Source organism: Thunnus maccoyii, chromosome 7 (assembly GCF_910596095.1).
Source record: "Thunnus maccoyii chromosome 7, fThuMac1.1, whole genome shotgun sequence".
Taxonomy (NCBI): domain Eukaryota; kingdom Metazoa; phylum Chordata; class Actinopteri; order Scombriformes; family Scombridae; genus Thunnus; species Thunnus maccoyii.
Genome location: NC_056539.1, coordinates 20,340,166 through 20,359,873, shown reverse-complemented (window position 1 = coordinate 20,359,873; position 19,708 = coordinate 20,340,166). Strand labels below are relative to the sequence as shown.

The following is a 19,708-nucleotide window of genomic DNA, read 5'->3' as shown; positions in this document are numbered from 1 at the left end:
AGGAAAGTACCTGCACAGTATTTCACTGAAAAACTGAAGGGTGCTCATTCTGTGTTATAGCCAGTGTTTGACCAGCAGTGATGGAGAACAGTACAGGTGCAAAAGGGGAAAAACCCGTCTTTACGTGGTCTTTTAGTTTCATTTATGCACCACAGGTCACATTATTGTAATCTCTAGCTTTCAAAATAGCTGTGCAATATAGTATTGACGATGAACAGTATCAGCATTACTGCTATTACTTTATTTTTTTAATAAAGTGCTATTTTAAGATTGTCTATATTACACAATATTTATTCTGCACATTTAAGACCATTGTCTCGAGTCCAAATTGTGAAATGTGTGCGTATGAGAGCAAATATTCAGATGAGATATGCAGCCCTGATTTAATGTCTCAGTGGGGTCACTGTGGCTCGCAGCTGATGCAAGAGAGTAGAGGACATTGATGGTGTTTATTGTAGAAACCATGATGATGCTCGGAAGAAAATATTTTCTAACCACTAGCAAGAAGCTGTAGACCTATGAAACTGAATGAGTCATGATAACAGTAATTGAAGACCATTGTTCCTAAATTAGATGTGCACTGTCTCATCTAGAAAAAAAGAATAATTCTTGCCAGCACACTGTCAAAGCCTACAGTAAATTGTGTTTTTTTTTTGTAGGACTGATGCAACTGAAACTCTAAACTCAAAATGGTAGACATGTACAAATTTATTTCTCAGTGACTTGCAGATATTAAAATACATAAATGGTTCCTAAATTAAATTTTTCAAAGTTTTTGAATCTCTTTTGTAAATAGGGGTATTAGGCTTAAATGCAATATAAAGCTCTACATGAGATAAATGCTTGTAATATTAACACCAAACACTAATTTGAATAAATCATAGTGGAAGAAGACCGCTTACTGCATGAGGAGAATAACTGAATTTGAAAAACAAAATTTAATGACTTCCTTTGTCCACTAGAGGGACACCACAGAACAAGACATGAACAAGAAATGACAAAGACTCATCCAGTTCAGGTTTATGTTGTATTTTTTTCACTATGTTTACAGGAATGAAAAGTAAAGGAGCAAAGATATGACAGTAACAGTAGCAGTTGGAGATAATAATGAAAAGAGAGCACTACATTATTACATCAATCAATCATGAAACCATGTCAAACACAGATCATAATCAAGGGGCTTTGTGTCCATTTCTTTTTTCACTGTACTATTAAATTAATATGTAATATTAATTTCATAATTAAAAGTTAATGCTATAGGTCACGTGTTTTACTCCACTTTATGATGATTTAATGCATTTATTTCTTTAACTTAGGGGCTGGGAATGTAAAAAAATATATGTATACATCCAAAATACAATTGATCAAGTATAAAACCCTGAGTAGACAATGGATGGTTTTGAAGCTCAGGTCATTAATGTGTAGACCATGAGATCAGAATGTAAGCAAACTTTTCAAGAAAAAAAGTAACTTCAACCTGGGATTACTTTGGCCGATAGATCTCTTAACATCATAATTGCTGATGTAATACGAACTCAAACACTGTGTTTCTACATAACTGCTGGCATTTCTTAAAGAAATGTATACAAATTAACACCTATCATTATCATATCATCAGCTTGCCTGCAAAGCATTTTTTTACAGAAACAAAATGGCATAACAAATGAAATGGAAATCCAGCCATGTAAACAAGTCATGCGATATTTTATCAAACATTAAGTTTCTAAAACTATACACTCCGTTCTTTATTTAGCCATGAATCCTATCATGCTAAGTACCAGTGACCAGCCTCTGCTGATATTCATCTCCATCTGTCTTTTAACACTACAAAAGCAAAGTGATTAACTACCAGAGGCCAGATGTATAAACGATGAGTCCGCACGAAAAACATGCACACGCCATTTCCTGCACATGAAGTGGTATTTATAAAAATAGAATGTGTGCACCTCACACAAAACTCAGTCAAGACACGTTAATTTTTTTCCTAAAGCCAGCCCCAGGTGATACAGTATGAGGTTGAGAGAAAACTATAATTGCTCTATGCAATCTGGAACTAGTTAATTTGATAATGCTGCATAAGACATTTGCATATGGTTGTGTATCAATATGGAAAAGACATTAGTGATGAAGAATTCAAGAAGAAAAATATCCTACTGGGAAGAATGTTTTTGAAAACTGACTGTTGTGCTTATTTGTCATGACATCTGAAACATCTGCAGTCTCACAGTTTTGTTTTTCACATCATGTTGCTCATTCACTGACTTTTCTGTCAGTAGAAAACTTAATGCATACAGGACGACATGACTCCACTTTTAATTTTTTGTGGAATCAGAGATGAGACAAATCTAGGCAGATTATAATTAATATATGCAAAGAAATTAGGAAACAAGGCAGCTTTTCTGAATTGAATAGAACACTAACACTTAAGACACTTGAATAGAAAAAAGCAGAAAGATGTTAACTGACAAGCTCAAGGGATCTAAATGTTACCAGAGGATATGACGTGCGACAAACTGTATATTGTGAAAGGAAAGAGAAATCAGACCAAGGGATGTTGTAAACTCCCACCCAACTCTTGAGTGCAAAATTGACTTTGGATTCTGAACTAGTGGTATTTTCCCATCGGATAGTTGGCTCCGTGTTGCACTTTACACCCCCCTCCAGTGGGGGCCGCTACTGTCTGATGTCTGCTGGTCTGAGCTGTCTCTCACCCTCAGCCAGAAAGATCTGCATGGCCCGGTAGAGCAGGTGGACACCCAGCTCACGCTTCCTCTTTAACTGCCAGTTGGACACCACACCATAGTAATCTCCCCGCTTCTGATTGGTGAGCATCTTTAACCCTGGGAACGTGATTGGAGAATGAAGTGTGTTATAGACAGGCTGAACTGCCATGAGAACATTTCCAATAACTTTATTGTTTCATTTGTGCTTATTTAGCTATGGTCACAACATTATTAAACTTACCAGCACTGTAAGAAATAATGTAAAATGTAAATCAAGAAGGAAGGACCAGTGAGATCAAGACAAACCCTTCTGGAAAATATAACAGCCATATTCAATGTCAAAAATGTGGTAGACTAAAACTGCAATTTATCAAAAATGAACAGTTTAGAACTATTACAGGTATTACGAGTACTTTTGAACTGCCAGTGGTCACGTGTTTGATTTTTTTAAAGTGGCACTGAAGTTATGATATTACATCCAGCAGTAAAAAACTTGAAAATTTAATTACAAAAACAAAGTGGCTACATTCTGTATATCCAGTTCTTCTCCAGTCCCTTATGTTGGTCAAATCAAGTCAATTTCATTTATATAGCCCATCTACACAATTCACAAATCTGTACAACATACAACACCCTCTATCCTTAGACACACATGCAGTTGGTCACAACCATGTGTGTCACTCTCCTGCATCTTCTTTGTCTAATTGCTTCAATATTTTCAACCCTTTGTTTATTTATTATTTTTTACTTTTTTGGCTCTGCAGTTCTCAAACTTCCCCTCTTTAGTCTACAACTACAACCTAAAAAGCTGTATTATATCTAATAACCAGGGAATAGTATCACAAAATAAGCTTTGACAAGGTGATTTAATACCCAAAAAAAGAGCAGATGGGTACTGGGTTCTCAAATTATATTCCTGAATTTTCCAGTGAGATAGACAAGAGGTAACTGGTTGAATTTCACCTTCCTTCTACTCACCAATGGCCTCCACCATGCAGGCCTCTCTTGTGTAAGCCTCCACTGGAATGACGTTCTGGAAACAATGCAGTGAGATGACGCCCTGCTTGGCGTCCCATACCTGAAGGATGTGCTGCACTTTGCGGCACAGTTTCTGTCACAGAGAAGAAATGGAAAAGTGTTTTATATACAATTTTTATATCTAATTTCATTTAAACTGAATTTAATTAATTAAACTCACCTTGGACGTTTTGTCCCCTTTGTAGTACTCCAAAGCCTCATACAAGTGGCTGTAGGGGCGGGAGCGTTTTCCTTTGCCCACATAAAATATAGCGTGGATGAAAGTCTGGAAACACTCCTGTGGAGTCATGGTCTGACTCCTGAACGGGAGGCTGTTTGTCACTCTGAGAGAGAAGAAAAGGAAAGATCCATTTAAATTATGTTTTGAATGTGAAAGGTGTGCATCTGCATTACAAGGGTGTGGACTGACTCAACAAGGAAAGAACAGTCCTACAGATATAACGAAAACTGAATGGTGATTGCTTAATTTTGAAGAGTCAAGGGCACCTCAGTGGTGGTAATGAGGGAGGAGCAAGCACTGCTTTTTCACTTTCCCTACCCAGACTTATCCAGCCGGTCCGAGGATTGAACCGACAACCTTCCGGTCACAAGCTTGCTTCTCTAACCTCTAGGCCACCACTGCCAGAATTGATATGATCATGGAGCTAAATTACTAAAAACACACATTTGTGGAGGTGACTTTAACTGTCTCTACTGAGTCTCTCTACTGAGAAACTGGTGCCAATTTAGCAAATGTCTTTTCCTGATTTTTTACCTTACTTGTTTCTGATAATGATTTCTTTGTTCTGATAATGATTTCTTATCATACACACATACTTGTGGCCTCCAGTACTTGATGTAAGCAGTGTACTGTAGAAATTTCATTTCACATGCAAAGTAAGAATTACCACATCTTGTAAATCGGGCAAATTTTTGCAAAGTCTATATCTTATTGGACAGCTTGCAACACTGCAAAGACAAACACAAAGCAACATGAGAGACAACAGACCTTGGGTCGAGCAGCAAGTAGTTGAAGCTGGACTTGATTATGCCCTCCCTCCACTTCCTGTTCTGATCTGGTTGGTCAAACTGCTGGCACAAAGCCTGCTCGTCAGCCCGGCAATCAGGCAGCTTGAAGGTCTGCAGGGCCAGATTTAGTTCTGGACTATAACCTAAATCTGCAGGAACTAAGAGAAAAAAGAACACGAAAATGACTTGCTGTTTCAGTGAGAGTGATGATTACTAAACAACGATACAATCGCGACTTTAGCTAAATAATAATAATGACAGCATATGAATATGTATCATATAGTTCAGTGTTGGAGACCTTCAATGCCAAATAACAAGTTTAATTTTTCCATTTTTATGCTACTTAATGAGAGAACTAAAAGCTCAATTTAGGTAAACAGTAATCAAAAAAATCATTAGGAACACAATCATTACCTGTTTTTGACTGGCTTAACTGTTTCTGGTGATGTGGTGATTGGGAATTTGACTCCTGAACGAGGCGGCACAGCTTTCGAATGTATGCTGGCCTGGTACGGCTGTTGATGGGACCTGGGTTCTGCCCCAGCTCCACTAGCCTCAGTCTCAGCTCCTTGTCAGTCATCCCTTTGGTTTCTGCCAACAACCTGTCCTTTCCCTCATCTCTTTCCTCATTTTGTAATGTCTCCTGTGGTTTCTGGTTCTCCTTTTCTGTGTTCTGCTTCATGTCGGTCTGCATAGAGCGCCAGTCATAAAGGATGGTCTCCTCGCTGCTGGTAGTACTCATGCTGGAGCTGAATGAGGTGTTAGCTGTAGGTGGGACATGAGTCTCAATCAGCTTGTGGCCTTGTTCTGTATCAGTGTAGAGGTACTCCACTGGTTCATCCACATCCTGAATGACTGGACGCCCCCCGGGGGTGTAAGACAGGTTAGCCAGGTGCTGTGGCCTGTGGTAGCTTGAGAGCCGGCTCATACTGTATCTAGGGGTGCATCCGGTGCCTGGGGTGCAAGGAAGGTCAGAGTCTTCCCTGGACCTCCTTGGGGAAAAATAGCTGGAGCTGGATGAAGATGACACAGATTCCGGCTGAGAGCTACAGTCCTCAGTGATCCAGTCATCTTTGTTTTTCAGGCGGTCCACATCAGGGGCATCATTTACATTTCCCCTTGTTGTTGCCTCATCTGTACTTGTCAGATCATCAGTTAGAAAATCCCCACCCTCAGCAAGATCCATGCCTTGGTCTTGCATAGCCAGTATAATCTCTGCAAGGTTTCTTTCATAAGCATCCACTGAAGAGTCCTGATTTTTTTCCAGTACGACTGTGTCACACAGAGTCTGTGATTCAACAGCAGAGTCACTTACATTCCTGGAGAGGATGAGGGTATCAGCTTGGCTATTGCTAACACTTGAACCGGCTTTGAGGGTGCTGGACTGTGTTTCCTGGCAATCAGCAGGCAAGGAGTCTCCCCCTGTGCTACTCCCTGAATGGGATAGTGTATAACACGGTGCATGTGGTGAACTGTAAAAGGCATCGCTGCTCTGAGGCCTGGGCATCTTACGCCGCGATCGAACTGGTGTAGGTAGGGTCTCCTCAAACAGAGAAGACGTGAGGAGGAGGCTCTCGGGTGTTCTGCTTGTTCTAAGTGAGCAGCGACTCAACCTTGAACGTGTCCTGCCTGTTACAAAAGGACTTGGCGTAAATGGACAGTTGAAGTCTTCCTTTGTCGCTTCTGCGGCGTCATCCAGTGGGGTGTCCGCCTTAAATACATCATTATTCGGGTGTTTTCCTTCTGACAAGTCCAGTTTATCAAGCATACCTGGTAAATGCTCAACACTTTCCAGTTTTGAATTTATCTGAGTATCAGTTTGAGCAGTCTTTTTGGAAACTTCAGCACCAACAGATATTTCCTCTACCACAGGGAGTAAGAGATGCCTGGGGTGTATGGAAGCATCCAGAGCGCTGGTGTAATGGTCGCTCTCACAGCTACTGTAATGACTACTGCCGGTCTCACTGCTGCTGCCGCCCCCGCAGGAACCCGCTAGCTGTTTCGATATGTTCCCCTGAGGCTCTTTTACATTTTCACCCTCTTTTTCATCATCACTCTCTTCAAAAGCACAGTGACTAACGATGACCGTTTTCTCCATGTCCTCTCCTGTGCTCTCACTGCTCTCCCTGCCAAAAACATAAACATGGTCTGGTGATGTGACGTCGATACCCTGCTCAGGTAAAACAGTGGCCATACGTTCTGAATCCAGGAAGCTAGAGTACTCAGACAGGTCAAAAGGTAAGGTGCTGGTGCCGACAGCGGGCTGCTCTTTTGGATATTCAGGACTAAAAACTGGGAAATATTCATCTACATCCTTGAAGCTTACACTCTTACGGCTCGCTCGCCTGGACAGAAATGCAGGGAGAGTGTCTCTTCTGGAGGGAGAGATTCTGCCATCAGTTGCAGCAGTATGTACATTTGCTTTTGATGTGAACAAACCATCATCAGTGAACAAATCCTCCTCCTTAAGAGTTGATATTGCAGGTGCAGGCCCCACTGCAGACATGCGAGTGCTTGACAGTATGGAGGGACCTTCAGATGCCCAATGTGAGGAAGTGTTCCAGTCCTGGTTATGATGCTGTTTAGTGTCCATATTAGAAAGTCTGTTATATGATATTCCTCTGCAACTCGGCCTTCCATTAATGTTAGATAGGTTGAAAAATGATGAGCGCCTCGTGCTGCTCAATGGGGCTTCGCCAAAGTCACTTATCATAGACGTCTGGGAACTGAAGCTGTAGTCTGATTCAGGATAGCTGGACAGGTCGGTTTGGTCTGAACATACAGCTGTGGAGAAAAAAAAAAGAGACATATGAATTAACACAGTTCATACCGAGTAAAAAATTACCACAAGCCAGCCAAATACTGAGAAGATGTAGCTGCAAGTCATCTGATTGAGTTGTTATACGCTGCTAGACAAGATCTACACTGGTAGAGTTTCCATGTTAAAAAAATCACAAGGTTTTAAAATGTGTGTGATTTTAAATATTCAAAGTGTTTAAGAAAGTTAAAGCTTGAGAATGGTATGTGATCAAAGTAATGATGGTGGTAATAAAATGATATGACCATCTGCTGGCAGACAAGAAGCATGTTAAAAACTTGACTGGCTGGATAAATAAGTAATATATCTACATTTTCCAACACCACTGATTAATTATCTTTTTCTTCAAGTTTTTTTCTTCTATTATTAAAATAACAAGTTAGACAGAATAAGTTTGAACCCTATTGGGCTTTAAAGATTAAATATTTATAAGTTCTACCCAAGATGACAAAGAATTTTTCTTACAGTATTGGAAATGAGGCCAGTCGTCCTCTTCTTTGTCCACACAGCTGACCTGGTGCTCCTGAAGAAGCTGGGCACATTTTCGATTCTCCTGTTGCTCTGCAAGCTGCCCAGGCGTATTTCCTTCCTGCATGAATGAAGATAACAGGAGTTAACCAAACTGAAGCAGACATTCAAAGCCAGATATTAGGAGATTTCTTGTTTCAGTTCTGGGTATTTTCTCTGTATTCATTCATCTGTAATACACAGCCATAGCAAGAACTTAATAATCACTGTTAGCAAAAATGGGTCATTTTTCTATAGAATGTTATCTTGGAGCATGCAAAATGTTTATGTGAATGTGTCTGTATATGTAAATATGAAGTGATTTGCCATGCGCTGTTCAGGCGACTGACATCTAACCCATGCACTTCCCTGGAAAATTAATAATAATGTTTTAAAAAAAACCCAAACTATTCTTACATTATCTTTAAGGTTGGGGTTCCCTCCATTCATCAAGAGAAACCTCAGGTTTTGATAACATCCCCACAAGGCAGCAATGTGAACAGGAGTCAGACCATCACATGATCTGGGAGAAAAACAAGAAAACACAATCACACAATCATTAAATTAAATTAACTGCTGTACCATGTTATGTCATGTTAAAATTTAAATTTACAACATTTTTATACTTTAAATATTATTATAGATTAACTTTAAATTCACATATAATATAATTTACACATAATTTGACAAGATTGGGTATCTGATGTTATATATGTGATCAATACGATGTGGAAAATTATCTGACAAGTTGATTTTTCATGCCACTGTGTTATTAATCATACCTGATATTAGGGTCAGCTCCATGTTGCAGCAACATTTTCAAGCAGCGGTTGTTCTTCTCAGTCTCTTTGCCAACAGCCAAGTGTATTGCAGCTACCCCCTTACTACCAACCAGGTCAGGACTTGCACCTTGTGAGAGAAGCAGCTGCACAGATCTGCCAAGGAAGAGGGATCTGTTACAATCTGTCGCATATTGCATTGAAGAAGTATTGCAAAGACATAGGCGAGGTTGGTACTGCTGCATTGAAAAACAATGTGCATGAGGTCTTTAAGTCGGCACTGTTGTGGGTCTGCTTGTCTCACTGTTTACTCAATATAAGTTATGGTACAATTGTGCCATATAATACAGTTTTGGGGTGATTTCATTGATCCACCATTAATTCAGGAAGCTTTATTGTTGTAACAATAAACGACAGCAGTCACTGTCTGAAGTGCTGTCACATCAGTCATTTCTGCATTACTGTACTTGATACATAATGATATTGTACTGATATTATCACATCTGCATCTCTATCAGTTAATGTACCTGGACATTACAAACTCCACTGATTTGATAGTTACTGTCTGGGCTCTTATTATCAGGCTTTTCTATCTAGTTTTTTTTTTAAATCTTTTTTCATTAACCATCCACTGTAGGTCAAGCCTAAATGTTTATGTGAAGTATGTTAATAATTTTGAGTTGAAATCAGCAGTCATAAAGGACATCTGTTGTTAAACGAACATGAAGTCAGGTCAGGTATATTTTATTTATATGGCCTAAAATATTTTATTTTCCCCAGAAGGCTTTACAATCTGTATAACTTATAACATCCTCCATCATTATACCCTAAACAAGGTCCCACTGGTGCATCAATAAAACCACAGAAACATGTTTTACGCCCAAAGGTAAAGGTCTGAAAGATGACAGGGACACTATATGTCATACACCAGGAGAGCAGTGGTCACAAACGCACCCTAAACTGTGCTGACTTACGGATGATTTCTAAACAATGCTACAGTTGAACAGTCTACAACTCAAACAATGATCATCGAACAGCATCAGATACTTGTTTTAAAGGCTAAGTTGCTTATAAGGACTTCAAACACATATTAAGTGATTACAAGTACGTTAAGCCACGACTGGAAAATGACTTTTTCGTTCATCAAAGACACTCAAGTTACTTCACAATTGTATTTTAAGACTAACTTAGTTAAAATCGTGTAAGATGGTTAGTAGCCACTGAAAATAAGTCTAAGTCTAGATGGAAAAATGTCCAGCAATCGGATTTCCCACTCTGTTGTCGCATCCTGTTCAACAGAGGACATGTCTGGGCAAAACAAAGAGAAAGCCTGAGAGAGCTGCACATCACCTTGGGTCTCCATCCTTCACAGCTTTACACAGTTGACTCTCGAGCCTCCTCGTCTTTGGATCCATGGCCAGAAATTATGCGTTTATAAAAAATCTATCAGCAGCAGCATTTTAGTTTATATCCGTGCAGCGCGGTATGGAAAACACAATCGCGGCTACCAAGCTAAGCTAATAGAGACTGAGAAGTTGTGTACTAGTTATTGCATGCGCACGTTAAACTGCGATTTTCTACACGGTTAGGCGACAGTCATTTCATATAATCCTAAATTATGTTCCTAGTGTTTGTTTTTCAAACTCAAAACGCAATCGTTTATCCACGTAGATTTCATTTTCGAGGAGGCTGCATGACTATTTTGATTAAACTTCCCTCCAAGCAGACAAACCCTCCTCTTAACTGCAGAGGGCGGAAGTCCCGCCCACAGGCATCTCTGATTGGATAATGCGTTCATTTTCACCAATCAAGCGAGACGTTAGTAATCTACACTCGTTTTATTTCTTTGCTGCTCTGGTGAATGAAAATAAAAACTTATTCTCCATTATTTTAAACAGTGAGAATAGAAAAGCTGTGAAAACGAATAGCATCTGTATGTCTTTTGATATTTTCACTTAATTGTGCCTTTTTGTTAAATGTACTTTACCCCCTGGCTGTATTTCTATTTTCATTTGTTCCTTAAATGGAAATGTTATTGTTTTTTTTATGATTTTGAACTCATACTGTCTTGTGTTGTACATTTCCCCGTGCTTGGGATGTATGCTCTAATAAAGGTTGCTTGAAAACATTTGTTTTTAAAGTTTCGTCATGCTCTTCCTACTCAATGTTTGTATAAAAGAGGGAATTATTCCATTGTAGGTATCACAACCAGACTTCAGTAAGAGCTAATATGAGAAATTAGTGGTTCAATATTAAATAATTGTTTAATTGCCTCTTTATTCAAAACATTTCAAAATAATCACAACTATATTTTTACATAAATAAACTCAACATAGAGTAAAAAGTCATTGCTGTAAGCTAATAATAATAACAGTAATCTTTCACAAGGTTATCTGAACAAGTACAATTTACCCAAAATGGCAGTGATTTTGAAGTTTTGCAACTATACAGCTCTTAAAGACACACAGAATTTGCACATAAGAATATTTATTTTTAAACCAAAATGTCAGATAGCACAGTTATTCCAAGGACAAACTCTCTGACGGCTGTCATCCAAGACTTAGACAGAGCAGAAAGAGAGAAGAAGGAGGCCCATCAGGAGGAGCAGCAGGCTGGGGTGGATGGATCCAGCATGGCTGGCTGGGGGGAGTTCACAGTTCTCGTAGGGCTCCAAACAGGCAGCGTAAGCCATGACGTGGGCAATGTAGCTCTGCTCCTGGACCCCGTGATAGAGGTGTGACATGGGACCTTTGGCAAAGATGGCTACGTCCTCTATGCCATGGGTCTCTGAATCAAGAGGGACAGCTGCCTGCTGATGGTAATCCTTATTCGCTGAGGGAGAATGAGAAGGAGGATTGGATTAGCTTTAACCCAGAGTAAAGTGTCTGTCACATTAAATATAGAGGGTTGTTAGAATAACATGGCAACCAGACAATATGATGCCATCCAATGTAGTTAAACAGTAAACCACTGACAGAGTCTTGAGTCATCGTAGGCCTACTATTGTAGTCTTTACAGTCTGCATCCCCTTAGGATGAATAGACATTCTTCTTAACACTTACAGTATGTTTTTGGTAGTTTAATATTAACTATTATGTTATATATTATGCCTGTAATACATTAACAGTCATTATGTTGACATTAAAGAGATCTTTTATTTTTATTTCTAGCTGGAAGAAATATTTATCTGCAGTGATCCCCTTCACACTTTAAAATGTTGTTAACTCATAAACAATATAAATAATATAAAACTGAAGATGTTTTCAAAGCTCTTGTCCAAAATACTGCATTGTATAGATAAACAATTATTCAGTACATTTCATACAGAGGATAAAATTGGTAAATGTATTACATTTTTCACAAAATACAAAAGTTAATTAAGTATCATTTAATGCGATAACCCATTTTTTTTACAATGAGTGAGCAGATGGGGATTCACTGTCTGGCTCAAAGTCACTTTCTGTAAGACTGATCAGTCACTACTTCTTTGTGCCTCTATGATAGGTATCCTCTTACACCACAAGATGGAGCTACTATATTACTGTGCCCTCTCTAGAGTGATAATCATAGTACACTTACATGAAATTGTCTCATTCATATCCGGGCGATTACCATTGACAATCTGGTATCCTGGTCCGTTTCCGTACACAGCGGTGGTAAAGTGCTTCTTGTCATTAGCTATTGAGCGAGACACCCCTGTAAATCACAGGACAAATTGGTATCAGCAAGTTATTTTTTTTCAGACTTGGAAGATCAGATGATGATCACTGTTTATGACAAAACCCCCCTCAGTTTAGCTCTTATTAAAGAATGCATTTTACCGAAAACGGAGTTTCCTCTGCCAGAATATCCTCCAAAGGCAAAGACATGGGAGTGATCTGCAGTGACCACAGTCAGGGTGTCGAGCTCACTGGTGAGTTCAGCTGCTCTCCCGATCGCCCGGTCAAACTCAACAGCCTCGTAGAGAGCTTTTTTGGCCAACCCTGAATGGTGACCATGGTCAATTCTCCCCCTTGAAGTCCAAAAGAAAGTCATCGACAAATAAGTAAAAGTTCCACATCCCCTCTTTCTAATTCTTAATGTTTTTCTAATAATACATTTATATTTTATGTATCTACAATAACATAAATAGTTAAGTGTACTTCAATCTCATTGTAATTTGGACAAAGTGGTTTACACTGACAGCATAACATTGATTTAATATTTTATTGGCTATCCAGGAAAGACCTACAGAAAACAATTACACTTATCTTCCACAAAGAGGAAAAATCCCTTAGGGTTCTTGCTGAGAATCTTGATTGCTTTCTCCATCATCTCAGTGAGGGATGGGTCCATGGTCGTATCGCGGTCCAACTCGTAGCGACAGTCCTTGGGCTCAAAGAGACCTAAGTGCAGAGAGAATAGCAGGCCTCAGTTTGAGGAACTAAGAAAGACCAACTTTTAAGATGTTCACATTAAATTGGAATAGAACGGTAACCTGTAAGTGTCAATGTCATGATCAAATGTGTACAATGTAAGCTCTTGTGTGAAAAATGTACATGTTGCTCTAAATCACAAATCTGGAATGTAAAAGCATCCTTTCCATCTAATTGAGACCCTGAGATTCACCTAATCAAAAGTCAAAATTGTCACAGATTAATTTTTCTGTCAATTGACAAATCATTTCAGCAGAATTTTTATCCAATACCTCAGCCATTCACATACTGACATCATCCTAGTTATTTTAATTTGAGTGATTTTAACATTATGCAGGAAAGACAACTGCACGGTAAACTGTGTGAATGTTGTGCTGTGTGTCTATGTTGTGCTAAACTGTTGATCATGTTTTTAGACCTTCCACCATGTGTAACTGGTAAATTGAACTATTCTTACCCATCAGGAAGTCTGTATTTGCAGGATTGACAGCATTTAACTCAGCTTTGTTCCAAACATATTTAGCATTCTGTAGGCCATGAACAGAAAATAAGTACACTGATTAGATTTTTTTGTAGGGATAGGGGGAGGGATTGAAAACTTTTTTCTTTTGTTTTCTCATGATGACTGCATTAATGATTATCTTTTTTATCCCTATTTATCATAGCAAGGTTAGTAAGAATGCATGGTGATTTACAACAATTGAGGGGGGAGTTAAAGCCACAAGGAAAATAACAGCCACAATCGAACTAAAGCCTAATGACCACACATGTGAAATCTACCATTTACCTTTTTATTCTTCATCCACTCTTTAACGAGATCCCTTCCATCATTTCGGGATCCTGTATGGTTTTGATACTCTGGGTCCGGCGTGGTTGTGGGAAACATGTACCTACGACCTCCACCAAGAATGACCTTGATTGAGAGACACATTTTATATATATAACAGAATGAAATCTAAAATCTGTTTGGTCTTGAAGACGTATAACCACTCATCCAAGAGTCATCATCCAGTTCACTGACTAAGGTTATACAATACATATAATATATATTGTATTGGTTATATATATATAGAAATTCTATTGCTAGTGTGCTCTGGTGTTTTGATACAAAAACAACTTTATATTAAGGCTTACATCTATCTCTGTGTTATGAACCAGCTGATATGCAATATCATTGCAGCCATGTCGGAGAGCATCAGGGGTGAGGTCAGAGTCAGCATACCAGCCTCTGTCAGCAACGTGAGCGTAGTTCGCACCAGGAGAGGCGTGCTGCACTCGGGTGGTGGTGACAATTCCCACCGATTTTCCTAAAACACAGAAAGAATTTGTGGTTATCATGTGAACATTTTTATTTTTTATACTTTCTAGAATCAACATTTCCTGATGTCTGTGACTATTACACTCCCAGGGTTTCACAAAAATCAACAAAACTTTAGTCGACTTTGTAGGACACATTGACATGGATACTTATCTGATGTGTGCTAAACAAAAGTGATCTACCAACAAAAGCATTGCGATTGAGGTCTAAAGAAACATTAAAAAATCCAGAAGTTATCCATGGGACATGCAAAAACTAATCATTCAAAGTTTTTCAGTCCACTTACTAATAATTAAGTATATTCCTTCTTGGCTATTGGAAGTATTTTGTTGCTTCTGACCATTATATTCACATGCTCTTAAAATGCATTTAGGGTGAAAAGGCCAGAAGTTTTGATTAACAGTAGCAGCGACAAGGATTCAAACAGTGTCAATGCAAATACACGTCTACATAAAACCACTATAAGCTAAAGCTTTGTGAACCTGAACCTACCTGCTTCCTTGGCACGATGCAGAACAGAACTGACTTCGTTACCGCGGGTAGCACTACAGTTGTACCTTTGGGTGGCAGCAGTGACACCCAAGGTGCCGTAATTGGCCTTTACTCCACATAAGTATGCCGTGGCTGTGCCAGCGCTGTCTGGCATCTGCTGGTCCACGTTATATGTCTGCCAGGGCGAAATACAATCACACACATACACATGAGAATTTTGCAGATGTTCTCATCTTCTCACTTACACTTAAAGTTATATTCTTTCAGTACAACTCAAAAGTTTGGACACAGTTTCTCACTCAAGTGACTGGGAGTGTGTGTCCAAACTTTTGACTGGTACTGTATATGAAGAGGATATAACAATAAACAAATACATTGAACTCCTGACAACAACCTACTGCTAATATGAACACATGAGCAACACACTCTTACAGTATGTTTGTAATCCTTTCCTTGTCTAGTAACAAAACAAACAAACAAAGATTTAATTTCAAGTAATTTGATTAAACCAGGTTAGCCAGTGTAACAAGCCAACAAGAGTCAGAGCCAAGCTGAAATTGAAATAGGCTATTTGTGTCACCATGATTATAATAACAGCCACTCAAACCTCAAAATAGAGCTTGCTTTACCCCAGTAATCACAAATAACAAGTATATGATCAGCTTGTTAGCTTTTTATGAGAGCACAAGCAGCTCAAACACTGATTTCTACTTGGCCAATGAAAGCATGAGGTCATTTCTGAACAATAGAACTCACTGTGTCACATCAAACCCATCTGTAGTCAAAGCTGTTTTTATTGATTTATAATCAAATTGATAAGAAAAATAAATAATCCAACCCCTGCTCGCCATGAAGAAAGAGAAACAAATTTGCCCAAACCAGGTAACAAAAATATTATGGTGGTTTTATAGACATGATATAAAGATGATGATGACAGTAGAGCATGTGTAAACAGTATTTGACAGTGTTGACAGCATGCACAAGTCACAAATTAAGTTACTCAATAAAACTAGTAAAGTAAACATGTTTTCAAATATTGTTTGTACTTCATAATAATGCATTAAATATGTTGGTTTAAAAAAAGTAGTGTTAATGAATGAGAAAGAAAATTGTGATCCTAATTCTAGTGGTTGTCCAAAAGGATGATGCATTCTGCACATAGTCTTTACAGTAATGATTGGTAAGTGTACATTATCCTTGCATAACACTGAGTCAGTATATGAGATTATTTCATGATTTCTTAAAGCACCATCAGTGTATGTGTGGTACCCTGCCTTTTAACAGTTTAAATCCACATTCCTACAGAGCAGTGTGAATGTGTTAGTGAGAGTGGACTGACCTTAGACAGTGCCAGGTGAGGGAAGGTATCCATAACCAGACTGGTCTCCTCTCCAGTTTTTCCTGCCATCTGGCCTTTGAGGATACGGGCAGCGGTCACTGTCGGTACCCCCATACCTGGAAGCAGGTGGAAGCACACCTGAATGTTAGATAACATCGGCCAAGGAGGCACAGTGCTGCCATTGTTCTTTGAGAAACTCATAAGGCTCAGCTGATGTGAAAGTTTAAAGAGTGGTGAAAGACATCCAAGTTATTTACAATCACAAATAGTGGCGAATATGCAAAGTGAAAACATCAATATATACGAAGCTTTAGCTAATTTCTTGTCTGCACTTTACTGTGTCACTATGGTAATCAGATTGACCCTCAGATTAAATATGCCTTTGAAAATCTTTAAATTTATGGTGAAAAGTCAAATATACTGTATTTCAACATAAATCAGATAAATGTCTGGGCATCAAATTACAGCAAGTTACTAGTCAAATATGTTATTCCTCATTAAGAAGGTATTGCCACTGAGTCATTCACACCACAAATTTTGCGATTTGTTATCATAAAGATGGGGCAATTAAATGTTGCTGATCAATCCCAAAGACTGATAAAATCTTACATCAGCTGCTATCAGCATGTAGTGTCTGTGGATGCGGGTGGAGGCCACTGTAAATGCATAAATCCACTCATATCAATACATTTACAATTTGTGCAATGGAGTTGCCAAACTGAACTTGGCATCTGAACATCACTCACTTCATCCAACACACTGGATCATAGAAGGAAGTGAACAGTGACTATTATATCTGTTTATGAGGTTTGGGGTCATGGCGAACATTTACTTTGTTTTATTTTGTCCTAATTTAGTGATTGTTTGGTTTACATTCACAGTAACAAAAAACAAATACAGAGCTTTTAATCACACATGACTCAAAAGTAACTTGTACATTCCAAATCTGGCAACCAGTGATGCCACCAGTATTGAGATTTTAGCTTTAAAGGGAGCTCAAACTAATTGAATAGTACAAGTTCCTGAAACTTCAACTATGCATGGTGGACTTGTATGAACTCTTTGCTGTGATTTACCTTTTATGGTGTTCAGATCAGTTGAGGACACATGAGGAAAAAGCTACCCCTGCAGTGTAGACTGTGGTTTACCCTCAGTACATTTTGTTATGCTTGGATTCCCATGCATTATTAACTGCTGACTATCATATGTCAACATCCATCTCCTTCTACCCATAAAACCCTACTTTTTGGGGGTCATACATAGTTGGTGTACATTGCATGCTCACTCTCTCTTAGTGGACCACACCGCAATGATAATGAGACTCACACTTTCAAGGTCCATTGACTTCTTCTCACCTGAACAAATAGACAGAACTAAAGGGGGGAAATGTTCCATAATTAAAAGAAACCACTTAAATGGTGGGAAAGCTCCATTCTCAGACTCACCATCTCCCAGGAAGAGGATGAGGTTCTTAGCTTGGCGGATATTGGGCTGAACATTCAGGGCAGTGTGAAGAGCCTGCCTCCCTTTGTTGTTCCAGTAGCTGGCATAGAGCTCGTCGTCTTTGGAGAAGAAATAGACAATGAAAGACTGTCATCCACATCCCAGAAGTGGCTTATTACTGTAGATGTACTTCTACATGGCCACACAGGTGATGCTTTTATTCTCAGTGACTTGCAACAACAAGTGTATAAACATCAATTCTCAAAACACTCATATTAAAAGCAAATGAATTAATGAGCAAAGTCATGAAGGACAGGCACGTTTCCCAGGATACTGGGATTATCAGGCAAAACGAAAATGCCAGAGAATGATGAATATGAACAAAGGAGCGGCTGATTTTGTGATCTTACTCAGTCATTATATTACTTTCTGTGCCAATTATCAACATTTTGTTTTATTTCATGAAATATGTGAAAGCAGTTGTAGCAAATGGGCATGTTATTAAAACCAGTGAATATTTTAGAGCAAGTATAGTATATTTTCCTGCAGCTTCAGTGGAGTCCTTTGTTTCACCAAGACATTATTTTAGTAATAAAATCATTGTCATGTAATAAATTTACTTGCTTAAATTGAAAGTTGATATGATTGTATGTATAATATGGGTTTCATGGTCTTTGTGTTGTCTCTGAAATCCAGCCTTTTAATTAAAATGTAACTGAAATCTAAAAGTGTACATTTTTAGTTTCTGCAGGTACCTAACTCTTGTCCATCAGCAGCAATATATATATAACATGTCCTTACCTGAAGAAGACAAAGTCCACTGCACTGAAATGAAAATCAGTAATCCAGTGAAAATTAGCTTATGTTTCCCGGCCATTGCGTTAACTCTATGTGAATTTTTGTGTATAGGAAGGCTTGTCCGCACACCAAGGTCTCTTTATAGCTGCAGCCAAGGCGCAAAGGTTGCATGGAGGAGCCTTACAACGTGAGTGAGAGATTATACACAACACACAGCAAAACACACACACACAAAGGACAGGAGCAAAGGTAGTAAATTGCACATTGGTATCTGAAAAACTACAACAGGCTCTATATTTCCTTTGTAGTTATCTACCTACTGTGTAGGGTGTGAATGAGGTGGCATGTGACAAAGGGCTTGCAGTTCATTGTATTATCTCAGATGGCAAATTATATTGGAATATCACTCCTGCTGTTATTAAAATATTAAATTCAGTATCCCTGTTCAAATGACTGATTTCCTGTAAGAGCTGGTGTTGGCCTAACAGTTCATCTCAGCTCATGTCTTATTATTCAGGTGAAGTCCCTTTGTGTATTCAAATTTAAAAAAAAAAACAAAAAACAAAAAAAAAAAACATGTTCAACTTCAACTGCTTTGCTCACAAACCTCAACCATATTTTAGGTTACCTATGTATGTTGCCCTCAGTAAACTTGGCTGTAAATATGATTCTACATTTTGAAGTGTATATATTAGACAGTGCAATAAATTCAAACTGACACAATGTGCATGTGCAATAGGCTCATTAATAATTTAACTGTGATCTAACGTGATCTAATGAATACATGCTGTTTTTATTAGTTCCAGGTGAGTGGAGTGCAAACACAATACAGGAAAATGGTAAATGTTTACCAGCTGTAACTTAAGTACCTACTATCTAACAGATACCATAAATCATCATACAATATAATGATGATGATGATGATTACAGTTTATGGTATATTTTATTTGCAGCTTTGTGAATCTCTACAGATTATGTAACAGGTCAAGATCCAGCCTGCATCTGCTTCATTTAAATAGTTTTCTAACAA

At 38.6% G+C, this 19,708-nt stretch overlaps 2 protein-coding genes across 2 annotated transcripts; both read right to left on the bottom strand.

Moving 5' to 3' along the window:
- Positions 1-919: 919 nt before the first annotated feature.
- ankle1 (ankyrin repeat and LEM domain containing 1) lies at positions 920-10,858 on the bottom strand. The gene is made up of 9 exons (XM_042417408.1): positions 10,224-10,858; positions 8,877-9,029; positions 8,512-8,617; positions 8,053-8,176; positions 5,184-7,553; positions 4,750-4,927; positions 3,922-4,084; positions 3,702-3,834; positions 920-2,840 (listed from the first exon to the last, which is right to left on the bottom strand). The coding sequence occupies exons 1-9, from the start codon at positions 10,286-10,288 to the stop codon at positions 2,674-2,676; spliced, it is 3,459 nt and encodes a 1,152-aa protein (XP_042273342.1). The 5' UTR covers positions 10,289-10,858; the 3' UTR covers positions 920-2,673.
- A 381-nt stretch (positions 10,859-11,239) lies between these two features.
- On the bottom strand, positions 11,240-18,757 carry LOC121900553 (intestinal-type alkaline phosphatase-like). Its single transcript, XM_042416967.1, has 11 exons — positions 18,682-18,757; positions 17,883-17,999; positions 16,438-16,553; positions 15,099-15,273; positions 14,423-14,595; positions 14,076-14,201; positions 13,746-13,815; positions 13,120-13,258; positions 12,695-12,885; positions 12,453-12,569; positions 11,240-11,705 (listed from the first exon to the last, which is right to left on the bottom strand). The coding sequence occupies exons 1-11, from the start codon at positions 18,755-18,757 to the stop codon at positions 11,434-11,436; spliced, it is 1,572 nt and encodes a 523-aa protein (XP_042272901.1). The 3' UTR covers positions 11,240-11,433.
- Positions 18,758-19,708: the final 951 nt, after the last annotated feature.

What these genes read in the sequence shown, in the direction of transcription:
- ankle1 (XM_042417408.1), bottom strand. Translation starts at nt 10,288, where the DNA reads ATGGATCCAAAGACGAGGAGGCTCGAGAGTCAACTGTGTAAAGCTGTG. An exon ending in GGAGCTGACCCTAATATCAG is followed by an intron (nt 8,618 to 8,876) that starts GTATGATTAATA and finishes TTTTTCTCCCAG; the next exon opens with ATCATGTGATGGTCTGACTC. An exon ending in CTGGCCTCATTTCCAATACT is followed by an intron (nt 7,554 to 8,052) that starts GTAAGAAAAATT and finishes TTTTCTCCACAG; the next exon opens with CTGTATGTTCAGACCAAACC.
- LOC121900553 (XM_042416967.1), bottom strand. Translation starts at nt 18,757, where the DNA reads ATGGCCGGGAAACATAAGCTAATTTTCACTGGATTACTGATTTTCATT. An exon ending in GCATCGTGCCAAGGAAGCAG is followed by an intron (nt 14,596 to 15,098) that starts GTAGGTTCAGGT and finishes TCTGTGTTTTAG; the next exon opens with GAAAATCGGTGGGAATTGTC. An exon ending in AAATACAGACTTCCTGATGG is followed by an intron (nt 13,259 to 13,745) that starts GTAAGAATAGTT and finishes CTCTGCACTTAG; the next exon opens with GTCTCTTTGAGCCCAAGGAC.